We start from the raw sequence: 14,873 nt of genomic DNA, 5'->3' as shown, positions 1-14,873 counted from the left end.
GCTCCCTGTAATAGGGACAAGCGGTGAGGCCGGCCCCAGACCAGCTGGCTGAATCCCGGGCCCGGGCGTAACCCTGCCGCAACTCCTTCACCTTGCTGCGGACATGATCCGGAGTGTGGGCAGGGTGACCCTTGGTGGATGCTTCCGCGTTCCACCGCTTGCTTCCCATCACGTGGAGCACCTCTTCTTCACCCCAGAGCCCCAGCAGGTCTCGGAGCTCGGCCTGTGACCAGGAGGGGCCCCACCACTTTGTGGACCCCCATTTGGCTGTCGAGGGGCCCTGGGTTTCCTCAGGGGAAGAGCCCTGGGGGCACTTGGGTTGTTGGCTGGATGCCATGGCTGATTTGGGATGTTCGGGGCCTGTGGAAGGTATGCAGGGCTAGCACGTGCATATGCTGCTGCCTGCATGTTCTGAGCTTCCTGCCACAGGAAATCTGGGTGCACGGTGCTTTAAGGGCTGCTGTGCGCAGTGATCACAGAGCCCTGCAGGGACTGGACAGCACGTCTCAACCTCTTAGCTGATTGCCGCCATGGAGTATCCCACTATTTCGAAGTAGCAGGACGTGAATCATCTACACATGCCCTACTTTGATGTCAACACACGCCCTACACATGCCCTACTTTAACGTCAACCTAGGGCACTATTCCCATCTTCGGATAGGGATAGTGATTTTGATGTCTCGCCGCCTAATGTCTATTTCAACATCGAAGTGGTGCATGGTGCCTGTAGACACGATGTGCGCTATTTTGATGTGCAGGCTACTGCAAAGACTAGTGTAGACACCGCCTGGATGAGATACTTCCATCTATTTAATCATGGTCTTCACAGAGTTTGATGAGACTAGGCCAATTCTTAATAAACTGCTCAAAACAATCAACCACAGAATTCAATGAAACGTTCTGAGGGAGAGTTAGTTTGAATACTCCTGTTCTCTTCAGTGAAGCTGAAGCAAAATTGTTGTTACAGAAGTGTTTTGTGACTCAACAATATATTTTTTTTTTTAACTCCTGGAGAAAAACTTTCTGTCAGGGTGGTTAACAGTCAAATAAAATGCCTTGGGAAGCTGTGTAATCTCCCTCATTGGAGATATTTAGAGCAGGTTAGATAGGGTACATCCACATAGCAGCCTTATTCCAAAATAGGCTATTATGGAATAGCTGTTCTGAAATAGCTTATTTTGCAATTATGTTGCTGCACACAAACATGCATTTCAAAATAACATGTAGTTGTTTCTAAATACACTGTCTAAACACATAGGCTGTTTCTACACATGGCACTTTTTCCGGAAGGTGATCTTCCAGAAGATCCTCTTCTGGAGGAGTGCATCTACACATCAAACAAGACCCTGAAAGAGCTGCCCCTTCTTCCAGAAGAGTGCATTGACACGTGCACAGGTTCTCTTCCGGAGGAACAGGGCAGGAAACAATGTCTACGGGGTCACACAGCCAAGGAGCCCTTCCAGGGCTGCTGGCCACAAGGCCACTTAAAGGGCACCACCCAAACAGTACGTCCCTGCAAACTGTTCTGAGGCCAGCCATGTCTCTGCCCAGCAAGCCAGACCCAGGTCCCTGTCCAGCGCCCGCCAGTCAGCAGGCATGGACCCTCAGCAGCCGCAGGACAGCAGGCTTGCTCTCGCCCACAGGCTAGTCATCCTCCCGGCCACCCTCCTCAGCCTTCTGTGGAGACAAAGGCCCAGGCCCATGGGTTCTGAACTCCTGCCGGACCCCCTCTGGCTGGTCCAGCACATGTGGACCCACACCACCAGCACGGACTGGTGGGACAGGGTCATCATGGGGTAGTGGGACAATGACCACTGGCGTCAGAACCTGTGTATGAAGAAAGAGACCTTCCTCGAGATCTGCAGCTGGCTTGCCCCCATGCTATGATGCCAGGACACCTGGATGAGGCCGGCCCTCTCCCTGGAGAAGCGCATGGCCATCGCCATATGGAAATTGGCCACCCTGGACAGCTACCGATCCATTGGTCAGCAGTTCAGGATGGGCACATCCACCGCCAGGGCCGTCATTCTCCAGGTAAGCCTAGCCCCAGACCCTGCCCCACTGGCGGGAGGGAGGGGGCTGGTGGGCTTGGGGGACTCCAGGTGTCGACTGGGAGGAGGTAGGGCCAGGGGTGCGGGCAGGTCTAGCCTAGAGGGGTTACCACATGTCTGCTGCCAGAGGGGTCCCCCAGCAGGGGGAGCCTGGTAGGGAGGGAGGGGGTGGAAGGGGAAGGGGGCAAGGACCGCTCTGCGTACACCCATGAGTGCAACCGTTCCCACTCTCTTGCAGGTCGTGAGGGCCATCAACCACGTGCTGGTGCGGCGGCTGGTGTGCATCAGGGACCTGGATGCAGTTGTCGAGGGCTTCACCGCGCTTGGGTTCCCCCAGTGCTTCAGGGTGATCGATGGGACGCATATCCCCATCAGGGCCCTGGACCACAGTGACGGCCGATACGTCAACCTCAAGGCGTACCACTCCATCGTGCTCCAGGCGGTAGTGGACGCCTGTGGGAAGTTCATGGACATTTATGTTGGCTGGCTGGGCAGAGCACATGACACACAGATCCTGCAGAATTCTGCTCTGTTCCGCAGGATGGAGGCTGGGATATCTGTGCCCTGGTGGGAGCGTGCCATCAGAGACATCGTGATGCCTCTCTGCCTTGTGGGAGACCTAGCCTACCCACTCCAGCCCTGGTTGATGCACCTGTACACGGGCCACCTCACACCCTCCCAGAAGCTCTTTAATGCCTGGCTCACAAGGGCCCGGTATCATGCTGAGTTCACCTTCGGTCGTCTGAAGGCACGGTTCAGGTGTCTCCTCACGCACCTCGATGTGGGGGTGGAGAATATCCGGCAGGTCATGGCCACCAGCTATTCGCTCCACAACCTCATCAAGGCACATGAGGGGACCCTGCCCCAGGGATGGATGGTGGAACTGGCCTCCCGCTACCAGCAGCCCGCTGCGGCCCCCGACAGGTGGCTTGACCATGACGGGCTCCGGATCGGAAAGGTGCTTCAGGATGCATTCAGCCAAGGGGACTACTAACCCCCGCATCCCTCCCCACAGGCCCCCCCTACACACATGCCCATGTGCACACCCCACATCCCCCCCCAACTCCCCACCCTCTCCCACCATAATCAGGGACATGGGGAGAAGCAAAATGTAAACATGTATTTAACCCCCAACTTTTAACAGCAGTGACCAAAGTAAATAGTAAATAATAAAAATAATGGCCAAAACCTCATATGGAGTGAACTATATGCATAGGGGGAAGGGGCACTTAAACTTGGACAGGAACTGGGGCGGGAATGTTGGAGGCCCTATTGGTGGGGCGGGGATGGGGTGGAAGGCCGTGAGCCCTGGCGCCCATGGGTGCCCCTCCAACCCCAGGTGCGCAGTCCCCTGTGGGACACTGATGGGGCCAGAAGCACCTGGCCTCGCCTCAGCGGAGGAGCCGGAAGTGGGTGGGTTGTGTCTCAGGGGACCCTCCATGGGTCCCACCGTGGCCACAAGCCATGGTGCGAGGTCCCTCAGTGCAGTGTTGGGCAGGCCTGGGGGCAGTAGGGCAGCCAGGGCCTCAGGGTCACGGGCTGGGGGGATGGAATCGGCTGGGGGGCGGAATGTGGGGGAAGGCAGCTGGGGGCATTGGGGGGGCAGCAGGGGGTCATCTGGGGGGACTGTGGGGGGGGCTCAGGGAGACTGCAGGGAAACAGCTGGGGGGGCCGGGGACTGGCCTGGTAGGGCCCCATACATGGTGGGGGGCATCCCCACCACCTCCCCCCATGTGTCCCACCTCCACTACAGCTTGGCCTCGTTGAGGGCCAGTTGCCTTTTGGCAAGTGTGTTCTGGTGGCAGAGGGCCACAGTGTAGGCCACAACCTTGTCCTCACAGCAGCTGCGTCTGGTGTGGCGCGCCCGTGGTCGCAGTGCAGTGGGAACTGGTGTGGGCCCAACTGGTGGGCTGCTGGGTCCTCTGGCTTCGATGGGGCTGGCAGGCCCTGGGCTCCTCGTTCGGCTGCCTCGGCCCTCGGATGGTGTGGCTTTTAAGAGAGAGACGATGAGGGTAGAGGGGGGTGTCAGTGCCACATCTGGGACCTGGGTGGCATGGCCCCAGTCTCCCTGACTGGTTGCCCCTTCCATGGACCCATGTGGGCTGGCGGGCACTTGATGCAGCAGCCCCTGGGGAATGATGCTGGGGCCGGGGTGCTGTCCATGGTGGCCCACGCTGCCAATGGGCTTGTGGGCTGGGGGGCACGTCCACAAGGCCTCTTTACTGCTGGCACCCTTCTCTGCCAAGACCGAGCTCTCATGCGGCTATTCTAATGAGCTGTGGGGCCATGCTAATAAGCAGCCATTTGCAATTTTGAGGCTGATCATTATTAGCATGGACCTGCTGGGAAAGCCGTGCTGTGTAGACCCAGCCGTGGAGCAGCAATCTGTTGACAGAGGTTCTATTGAGACATAGCCATAGTTTTGAAGAATGATATGTTGCAAAGTGAATTATTTAAGTTACTAACCAGTTGATCCACATAATTCTTCAGACATATTCACATGTCCATCCACATAATTTTCTCCCAATAAGCAGTTTTCCTAAGATGTTTTATCCTTACAGCTAGGCCCTGCATCTTCTTCTTGTATTGCTTATACTTGACATGTTTTCCCTTTTTATGCAGGGTTGTTCTTATGTCCGGAAGACATGACAGTTTTTCTGTGGCAGAAGTGTGAGGGAATATAGGAAGTGGTGTGTGTGATGAATAATGTCTTCTCTTTTTATTTCCAGTCCACTCCACTGTTCCTTTCTATGTTGCCTCCATCCTTCCCTGTAGTATTGTCTTTAAGACAGTGTCTTAACTAACACCTCTGTCTTGCTGGGCCCAGGTCCACCACCACATAAGCACAGAACAAAAACAATCCTATCTGGACTCTGTCTCTCTTCACGTTATTTTAGTCTGCTGAGAAACAGAAATTCAAAGCCCAGAACTTTCAAGAAGCAGGAGCTCATAGTTAGGCTGGACAGACTCGAGCCTTTAATTCATTTTTATAAGACTGTAATTGTAGGTGTTGCATGTTTGTGGTGAGGTTTAATTGTAATTTAATTTGTTATTTTTAAATTAGAAATTTAGCATTTTATTGATTTAAAAAGAAAAAAAATCTGTTTTTTAAAAATTTTTTAATTCATCGATTTTTATCCACTCTACGTTCTATTGGAAAGTTTGCATTTGCTCTTGGCAGTGTGTGTTTTTGCTTTTTAATAGCTAATTTTATCCAAGGAGTCTTATATGGTAAATATAAAATCAAAATCCATCTTTTGTTTTACATGTTTGGTACCTAACATAAGAGGAAATGGTTAGAAGTTTTCTAACTCTTGCTCTTCATTCCCTGCTGGTTAGCTTAACCTAGTCTATCCTCTGCTGTTGACAGGTACACACTGGTGGATATTTTGCGTGCCATACTTCTTTCTTTAGAAGCCATGATTGAAGACCCTGAACTTCAAGTGAATGGATTTGTTTTGATTATAGACTGGAGCAACTTCACCTTCAAGCAGGCCTCCAAGCTCACGCCAAGCATGCTAAGATTAGCGATAGAAGGTCTGCAGGTAAGTTTTTCTTTTTCACTCCTTACTCTATCTTGTTGCCTCCAGGTTGAATCCTGCATGTTCAGAACAGACAAAAAAGGTCCGTGTCCTTAAAATAGGGACCCTTTCGCCTTCTCAGATAATTAGGTTGCCTCATCATTTGGGACAGAGCTATGGGCTTTCCCTAGCTCCCACAACTGGAGTTTTGTCATTGACTTCAGTGGAAATAGTTTCGTGCACTAGTGCTTGATCCTGCAAGGTGCAGGGTGCTCTGATTTCACATCTGACTTCAGTGGGACTGGGTGCTGGCTTAACGTTAAGCATGTGCTTAAATATTTTTGGGATCAGGATCCAAAGTGCTCTGCACGCTAGAGAACTGAGGCCCTTTACACTATGTTTATGGTAATTTCCAGCTATTGTAGCTGCTGCTAATTGTAGAGCATTCTGCTTGGCTTCAGGACATAGTGAAGGATACTGCATAAATGCCAGTTGTTTCCTGTGGACTTTTATGATAATTAAAATTAAAAAAAAGTAATCTGTGAAATAACTGCTCACTTGAATGCAACCAGGAGTCTTTATGAAAAATACCTATAACTTACCCTTGGGGCAGTGTGCTTTGCTTGTATAAAGCCATGTATTCCCTTTCTTTTCTTTCCAATTTTAATTATTTAAATGTTTTCATTAGTTTTATGGAACAATAGAACAACCTTGTTTTTGCATTTTACTCACTGGGATACTGCTGGCTTTGCAGGAATTGTGCTGCACTAGGGTCAAGTTTGAATCTAATCCCTGAAATGCCTTAGACAGTACTCTAATATCACATAGGTGAGTGGTCCAACTAACAGACTATGATCCTGATTCTCCTTTTGCTTACTCTGGTGGAGCTCCATAGATGTGATTGCAATTACTCTGGATTTGCATCAGTGTGAGGATGATCAAGCCCATCTGTGAAAGCAAGTGCTAAAACGAACCAGCTATGTATAGGTTGGGCTGCAAGGGCAAAGAGCAAAGGTGCAGGGTTGGATTGGTATTGTTAGAGCAGAAATCACATAAAAGCTGTGTCTACACGTGCATGCTACTTTGAAGTAGCGGCACTAACTTCGAAATAGTGCCCGTCGTGGCTACACGCGTCGGGCGCTATTTCGAAGTTAACTTCGACGTTAGGCGGCGAGACGTCGAAGTCGCTAACCTCATGAGGGGATCGGAATAGCGCCCTACTTCGACGTTCAACGTCGAAGTAGGGACTGTGTAGACGATCCGCGTCCCGCAACGTCGAAATTGTGGGGTCCTCCATGGCAGCCATCAGCTGGGGGGTTGAGAGACGCTGTCTCTCCAGCCCGTGCGGGGCTCTATGGTTACCGTGTGCAGCAGCCCTTAGCCCAGGGCTTCTGGCTGCTGCTGCTGCAGCGGGGGATTCATGCTGCATGCACAGGGTCTGCAACTCGTTGTCGGCTCTGTGGATCTTGTGGTGTTTAGTGCAAGTGTGTCTGGGAGGGGCCCTTTAAGGGAGCAGCTGGCTGTTGAGTCCGCCGTGTGACCCTGTCTACAGCTGTGCCTGGCACCCTTATTTCGATGTGTGCTACTGTGGCGTGTAGACGTTCCCTCGCTGCGCCTATTTCGATGTGGTGCTGCGCAACGTCGATGTTGAACATCGACGTTGCCAGCCCTGGAGGACGTGTAGACGTTATTCATCGAAATAGCCTATTTCGATGTCGCCACATCGAAATAGGCTACTTCGATGTAGGCTTCACGTGTAGACGTAGCCAAAATGGCCCTGTGGCACAAAACATTTGGCAGATGAAGGGCACCGTTTCTGTTTCACCTTTGCACTTCTTTTTTTGAAAGTTTGGATTTTGTACATGTTTTTTTGCTTTGCAATATCAATCAGCATTTGAAATAGTTTTTATTTTTTAAACGCTGTTGCATCCCTTTGGACATTATACAGTGGTTGTTACTCTGGGGATAGCTGAGAAACTTTCTGCTAGTGGTAGATGTATCTGAAAATATGACAGATGATGTAGCTAGCTATTGTGTTATACCCTAAAATTCTATGTTATATTTGAATGATAGCTTATATGTTTCTGAGGCTGGGTGAAATTAGGTGGTGTAGTTTACCCATGGCCTGGGGAGGACAACCAAGAACTTCTGACAAAAAGCTCACTTCATAAGGTCCCATATTCTGTCTTCAGCAGTGGTCAAGGCTTGATCTTAAGTTCATTGAAGTCGGTAGTAAAGTTTCCATTGACTTCAGCAGGCACTGTGAGGTACCAGATGCCTCAGAATAAGATTAAAGAAATTCCACAAATGGCAAAAGTAGGATAATCTGACCTGTGTTATGGTTTGATTTTAACTCCCATAGTCAGAGATTAGCCTGAGGCATGAGGTTTTATAACTCCTGTTACTGTGAATCTTTTGAGCAGTGTGTAACCCCAGAGGCACTGAGACCACTGGTAGGGAGAGTGAAGTCTCTGCTCTACAGCCTTGGATATGAGGTAGCTGGCTTTTACCTCACGCCATAGAGCACATGGCTTTAGCCCCTAAAGTTGCAAATTCATTTACTTCAGACAACCTGGGTCTGTCAGCCTTACAAATGCAAATGGACCAGATCTCCCATAAAGCAGAGGTTCACTTTCTGGTATTTTGAGAGCTACGGACTGGAGCTGAAGCAGGGACCCTTGAGTTGACTAGCTGATGTAAAAGTGCCAGGGACTGACCTCACATGCTTGTGAGCGAGGGGCCAGAAAAATGACTTTTCCTGTCATTCTGCACCTCATATTTCCATACTAGAGAAATTTTAACAACTCCAGTAGTGTTTAGTAGCAATATATTTGTCAGGGCCCTGTTTGTGTTTAACCACTTCATGTTTTTCTGTAATGAATATGAGTTTATTTGTGCCTAGTGTATGCTACAAGGTTACGTCAACTGTAGCTGCCTTGTGTTGACCTAGCTGTGGGAGTGTTTTCATTAAAATGTGGCTCAGGCCAATGTAAATATGCTTCTCTATTCAGATTTAGCAACATCTCCTTCCCTGAGCAACATAGTAATAGGTCAATGTAATTAGGTGGATAGAGTGTCAGTGTACACACTGCATTGCTTGTGTTGACCATTACTGGGTTTCAGGTGTCATCCCACAATATCCCACACTGATAGTACAACTGATACAAATTCTCCTAGTGAGGACATGCATCATTAACACAAAGAACCAATTGTGCACAAGCATAGGTAATTCAGTAACGGTGGTGTCTAGATTCTGTTGTAAGTTAGAGCAACATAATTGTGTAATGTAGACATGACTTTAAACCTGAATTGGAATTGATGCCTGTTATGTTGGGAACAAGCCCGTCCAGCAGTGCAGAAAAAGTACCTGCGTCTTTCCCTTAGGAGAAGTGGAATGAGGAGGTAGAAATAGAAAATCACTTGGTCGAAGGACAGGAGCCAGGTGTGGTCTGCATTTGTGCAGAGAGCCTAAAACTGGGCAGTACAAGAGCTTGGTTATTTATTCTTTCACAGATGGCCAATTTATTTCTTGTTTAAAATGTTATCCTCCCTGCCAGTGGCTGCCTTTTTCACATTTTGAAGAAGACTTGTGGCAAAGCAAGGCTGTGGCTGCCCATGAGCCAAACTCCAAACACATTATCAGGAGGTGTGAGAAGGGTACAAGGCTGACAGTGGCACCCCCTTGAGTTTTTTATTTTAGTAATCCCCCTCTGGCTTAAAAGCTCAAGATGTCTGCTCACTGAAGTTTACCATTTGAGGGGTTCAAATGTTTGCCTTGTTTTGGGGAATAAGAAGAAGTAGTGACAGTTGAACTGAATGGTACCCAGATGACCCTCAAATCAAGCGACACACCAGACACTGAATCAACATCTCTGGCACACATTAAATTCACATTTTATTTGGTTTGGCTTTTGTGATTAAAAAAACATGAAGTGTCACATGAGCATTAGGGGTTTTCTGACTCTCACAACTACTGATTTTATTATGATAACCGCAAAATGAATTTAGAAATTTTTAAAAAAATTCCTACTTGTTATTTATTGTTCTGATCGCATGTATTGTTCAGTGGACCTGCTCTCACTTTGAACTGACAACAGGGTGCTGGAGTGGGGTCAGGAGGAATCACTTTTGGCATGTAGGCAGAAGTATTTCACACTTTAACATGCATGTCCCAGTGACTGTGGGGAACAGATGTGTGCCCAGCATTGCATTGGGTTGGTCAGGCTAATCAGGTTGAGTTCAACTTGAAGTCTCAGTTTTTTATTCTAAGGGGGCAAGGGTGGGAAAAGGAAGAAGGCTTCCTTTGAATTCTTGCTTCCCATCCATCCCTTATCTCCAACAAACCACTTCCCAATCCTTCTTTCCAGCAACACTGTCCCAACTTTTCCCTTTAAAATATGCTCAATGTGTGTGTGGGGGGGGGGGGGGGGCTGGGTGGGTGATGGGGGGGATGTGAGGGGGAGAATGACCGATTGCTAGCTGCAGGCTCATCACTCACTTTGAACCTTAGCTGCCACTGAATGAGGCCTATGACCAATTTCCATTTCTCCTTCCATACCCAGGCTTCACCTCCCCACTCCAGAACTACCTATAGGTAGAAGCACAAAGAAGGAGGGGGACTAAGTGTTCTTCGAAACACTGGAGCTGGTGTTAACAAAAACACTACTCAGATTCCTCCTGAGCAGGAGGTAATACTCAGTGTCTGGTGTGGTGCTTATTACTGTTCAGGTTTAGTGGCCCCTCTTCTGGCTGGAGTTTAGAGCATAAGGGAGCTGGGTTGGGGTGCAGAGGCAGGGAATATCTGTAGGAGCCTCAGTGCTTCCTGGCCTCTTCATAATCATTGGATGCCCAGAGAATCCCTGCTTTCAGGCAGGCAGGCAGGCAGAGCAGCACACAGAGAGAAAAATTCGGTTTAAAATTCATTGAAAATGTATATTAAAATCTGCTCAGTCTCTGTAACAGTAAATCCAACTATTTACTGTTTCATAGTAAACCTATTTACTGTTAACTGAAGAAGGTGGATTTGGGGTTAATTATAAAAGGGCTTTCAAAATGCCAATTTGTTGGGGGTGGCAACAGCTCTTTCAGACAATAAGCAAATAGCTGATTTATGGGATTCTTAAATGCAAGACAATTGAAATGCCTTTTAAACACTTGCTTTCTGTTTAGCACATAATAGTAGCTGCATCCATGACAGCTTCATTTTACATATTGTCATAATGTAGGCTGCCTCCCAAAGTACTTTATGGAGATTAATAATTTCTGGTTAAATAAGGGTGCCTCTCTCCCTCTCCTTCTATTTGAAAGCTGTAGGCGCAACAGAAGACATATTTTTAGCTAAGAGTTGAAGAGAGGTGGAGAAATACTCTCTTTCCTTTCTCAGACGCCATCAAGTCAATGAGGCTGCCAGGATAGGAGCCTGATTACAGAAGGGGACAGTGAGAAGGCCAGTGTTGCCCTGTGTGTTGGTGCTGAATGGTGGGCTGCGATACACAGGAGATCAGATTAACAATCAGAGGGTGTGAGGTGAAGGATTGTGACTTGGTTAAAACTTCAGTCCACAACATGGCATATACAAAATTTGATTCATGAAGAAGATGCAAATTGTAACCAGTGTCCAAATCTAAAATCCTCCCAACCGACCCAAACTAGGACTTTGGTATCAGCCCCTTATCCAAATACAGTGTTTTCTACTAAAGCACAGGAGAAGAGATGAACTTTGCAGTGTAACATGAAAGTAAGCATATTTGGTCCTAATCAGGCCAGTGAGGGAGGAAAGAGAGTTCCAGGGTTGATAACCCTTTTCCACAAATCTTTTATTTTAAAGCTTGTTAATGCAAATTTATCAGCTAAGATTGATTTCTGGGGAATCAATACTCTTTGATTAAGCAGAGGTTTACACTTAAAATGCTGCAGTGGTGCAGCTGCAGTGCTTCAGTGAAGATGCGAGTATGGTGACAGGAGAGCTTCTCTGGTTAGTGTAGTTAATTCACCTCCACAAGTGGCAGTAGCTGTGTCAACAGGAGAAGTTCTCTGGTCAACGCTGGAGGGGTTAGACCCTCTAATCACACCACTCAAGAGTTTTCACACCCATGAGAGACAGTTATACCGATTCAGTTGATAAGTCATCCAGCATTTTTCCTGGCCACACTTGTCTCCCTCTTCATTTTTGTATGTGTGTTATAGAAACACATCAAACACTCAAAAGTTAGGAAATGCCAGAATGAAGATTACCCATGCAACATTAATTCAGCCCTCTTGCAGATACACATTGTGACAGTCTTTCATTATGTGATCACATACTATTTTTGCACAAGCCTACTGCCATGTTCAGTACACAGTTGGAGGGGGCTCTCTGAATGAGTAGCTATTCAGTATTCTCTTTTCTCCCTGTTCACTGTATGGTCCCATGCCTTATTTACTGCACACTAGTACTTAGAGGCTTTTCCATGGTACTTACTCACTGTAGTACAAGTGCTTCACAGTATTAATTAATATTAAATATTTTTCAAGCCCCTTGAGTGTCACAAGTGATCTGAAGAAAGCTTTCACGTAGACATAGCCTTAGTTTAGCCTCACCTACAAATTCTACTCACTGTTGTAAAGTTGACCCCGCCATCGCTGCATCACTGATCTCAACCATTACTTGTCACCAGTGAGCGTCTTCCTTAAACACATCTTCAAATTCTTCCTGCATGCTGTCACCTATGCCTTGTCTACAATAACACACCCCCACACCCGCAGTCAATGTAATCTACGCAACTTCAGGTACCCAAATAGCACAGCTGAAATCGACATACTTATTGCGGTGTCTTCAGTGCAGTAAGTTTGGTCGGGGCGGCTCTCCTCTTGACTCTGGCTACTCTTCTAATCCTGCTAACATACCAGAGTCAATGGGAGAGTGCTTGGAAGTCAATTTATTGCCTTAACAAATTTGACAAGTTGATGGCCTGTGGATTGATCACTGCAGTGTGAAACCATCACGTAGTGAAGATAAGACCAAATTTTAACTGGATTGTGACAGGATGGCTTGCCATTGTGCTGCAAAGCCTGGAGCTAAGCCAGTCCTTGTTATAAGCTGAGCTCTGCTGGAGATGAATCCATGATTCAAATTTAATAGGCAGCTGGAAGCAGCAAGGGGGTTGTAGGGTTCGGAGAAGTACGGTATTTGAGATGGCTGGAGGTATGGCAGTCAGATAGGGAAACCCAGGAAACAGGAGGTTGTGGAGATGGAACTGATGATTTTGTGTTTCTCTGGGGACTTTTGAGCACTCTTTTTGACAAAGGCTGCATCTTCGCTCTCTGTGGAAGATCAAACGCTTACGTTCGAACTTCCAGGGTGCCGTTTTGCACATGCGTGAAATGGAGTGTTCTTCGTCGAGTGTCCCCGTGGGTGCTCCACAATAGGTGTCGGGCTCGCCCAGTGCCGCAGATCGGAATTCTTCCAGCAGTTTCTCCTGGATCGTGCGTGCGCTGGCGTGCGCCGCTCCCTTGCACGTCCCCGGCCACATGCGTGATCCGGTCCCCGCCAGTTCCTTCTCAACTGCCATCAGCTGCAGACGGAATCCGCTCAGGCTACGGCCAGAGTCAGATTAGACAGTGTTTCTACGTGTAAATTGTTGTTTCTTTTTTTCCAAAAAAAGACAAAAAAAGAGAGAGAGGACAAAGAGAATATTAAAAAAAAAAAAGGAGAGAGAGGAGCGGAGAAGAAGAGTGGACGTGAAGGCCAGTAGGCCGCCCGCTGCCCTGCAGGCCGGGGTCAGCGATTCAGGTAAACAGGCACGGATAAGGTGCTAAGTACCCTATTAACAATAAAAGACTCACCGAGATGGCTTCTTCAGGCTTTAAAAAGTGTGAGTCCTGCCGTGAAGCTATGCCGGCCTCCGATGGGCATAGTGAATGCATCCGATGCCTGGGGGAATCACACGTTACCCAGAAGTGTTCCCACTGTGCTAAGCTCACAGCCAGGGCAAGAAAAGACAGAGAAATGCATCTTAAAATGCTCTTGTTTGATAAGGCCCTCCAGCCAGACGCGCCGGAGAGGCAATCACAAGGGCCCTCTGGGTGCCACAAAAGGAAGGCAGCTTCTCTGACCCCCTCGGTGCAAAAACGGAGGAAGCTCTCCCCAGCTCGATCCCTGCCGGCGGTCTCAGCGAGCGGGACGGGCGGAGCACACAGCCCCCAGCCGCATATTCAGGCAAGCGGCACCGTGGCAGCGCACATGGCAGAGGCTGAGCCTCCGATTACAAAACAGCCGGCACGCGCAGCGCCTAGAGCGGCGGCCAGGCCAGCGCAGGAACCGGGGGGCACCGCCACAGGCGGCACCGACCCCTGTGGCACCAACGGTGCAGGGCCAGCAGGCACGGAGCCCTCAGGCACTGGAGGACGTTATCCGCGTGGCACCGCAGCTGAGCGGGCAGAGCGCGGGGCCGAGATCCCCGGCGCGGCAGGGGGCGGTGCCAGCCCCGCAGGGGAGGGGAAAGGCAAGAGCAAAAACCCGGCACCGCAGCCCTTCTCCGGACAGGGCTGCGCTGCTGCTAACAACAAGCTCTCCCCCTGTGCTACACACGCCGCCCAGAAGGCCTGGGTCTCCACCGGCCTATCCAGAACCTCCTTCTCCGTTCCTCCAACCAATGTCACCATGGCTGGGGCCACCTTCACCCTTTCTGGGATTGGATCCGCTGGAGTACTATCACAAACCAGTGTCACCGCTATCTGTGTCATCGCGGAGGTCTCGCTCTCCCAGACATCGGGGGTACACACCCCAAGAGTGGTCCAGGTCTCCGTCCCCGGACCCGTGCCCGTGCTGCCATGGTCGTTCCTATCATGCTGGACACAGACACCCCAGGCCTATGCCCAGGGGCAGGTCCCCCCCGGCCAGCCAATACCCCTGTGGACGCTCCCGGGTGGGGATGGAAACTCAGTTATCTCAAGGGGAGTTAATTTTAGAACCCCGAGACTTTCCTTCGCAATCCTCCAGCGAGCAAGTACACCATCGACCGCAAGAACCTGAGAGTTTGAGGGAGGTTTACCCAAGCGGTTCCTCCTCATCCTCCCCAGATGAGGCCATGGCCCCCGGGGATGTCGCTCCCCCGGATGACCTTAAACAGTTTCAGGAGCTGTTTAAAAGGGTGGCTTTCACGCAACGCATTCAAACGGCAGAAGTGCAGGAGAAACATCACAAACTCCTGAAAAATTTGAGACCCCCGGCTTCATCCAAAATTGCTATCCTGCTGGATGAAGCCATTATGGAGTCAGCCACTACCATATGGCAGACTCCGGCCTCTGTTCTGCCTATGAA

The 14,873-nt window shown here is 49.3% G+C and overlaps 1 protein-coding gene across 1 annotated transcript in view; it reads left to right on the top strand.

The window, feature by feature from the left end:
* CLVS2 (clavesin 2) overlaps positions 1-14,873 on the top strand; it is a 75,777-nt gene that overhangs the window by 18,979 nt on the left and 41,925 nt on the right. Inside the window, exon 2 of the mRNA XM_074990648.1 lies at positions 5,422-5,596. Coding sequence (XP_074846749.1) covers positions 5,422-5,596 — 175 coding nt within the window. The remainder of the gene's footprint in view (positions 1-5,421; positions 5,597-14,873) is intronic.

This window comes from Carettochelys insculpta, chromosome 3 (assembly GCF_033958435.1).
Source record: "Carettochelys insculpta isolate YL-2023 chromosome 3, ASM3395843v1, whole genome shotgun sequence".
In the NCBI taxonomy this organism is placed as follows: Eukaryota; Metazoa; Chordata; order Testudines; family Carettochelyidae; genus Carettochelys; species Carettochelys insculpta.
Note: the sequence above shows the minus strand (reverse complement) of the source record. Positions and strands in the feature narration are given on the sequence as shown.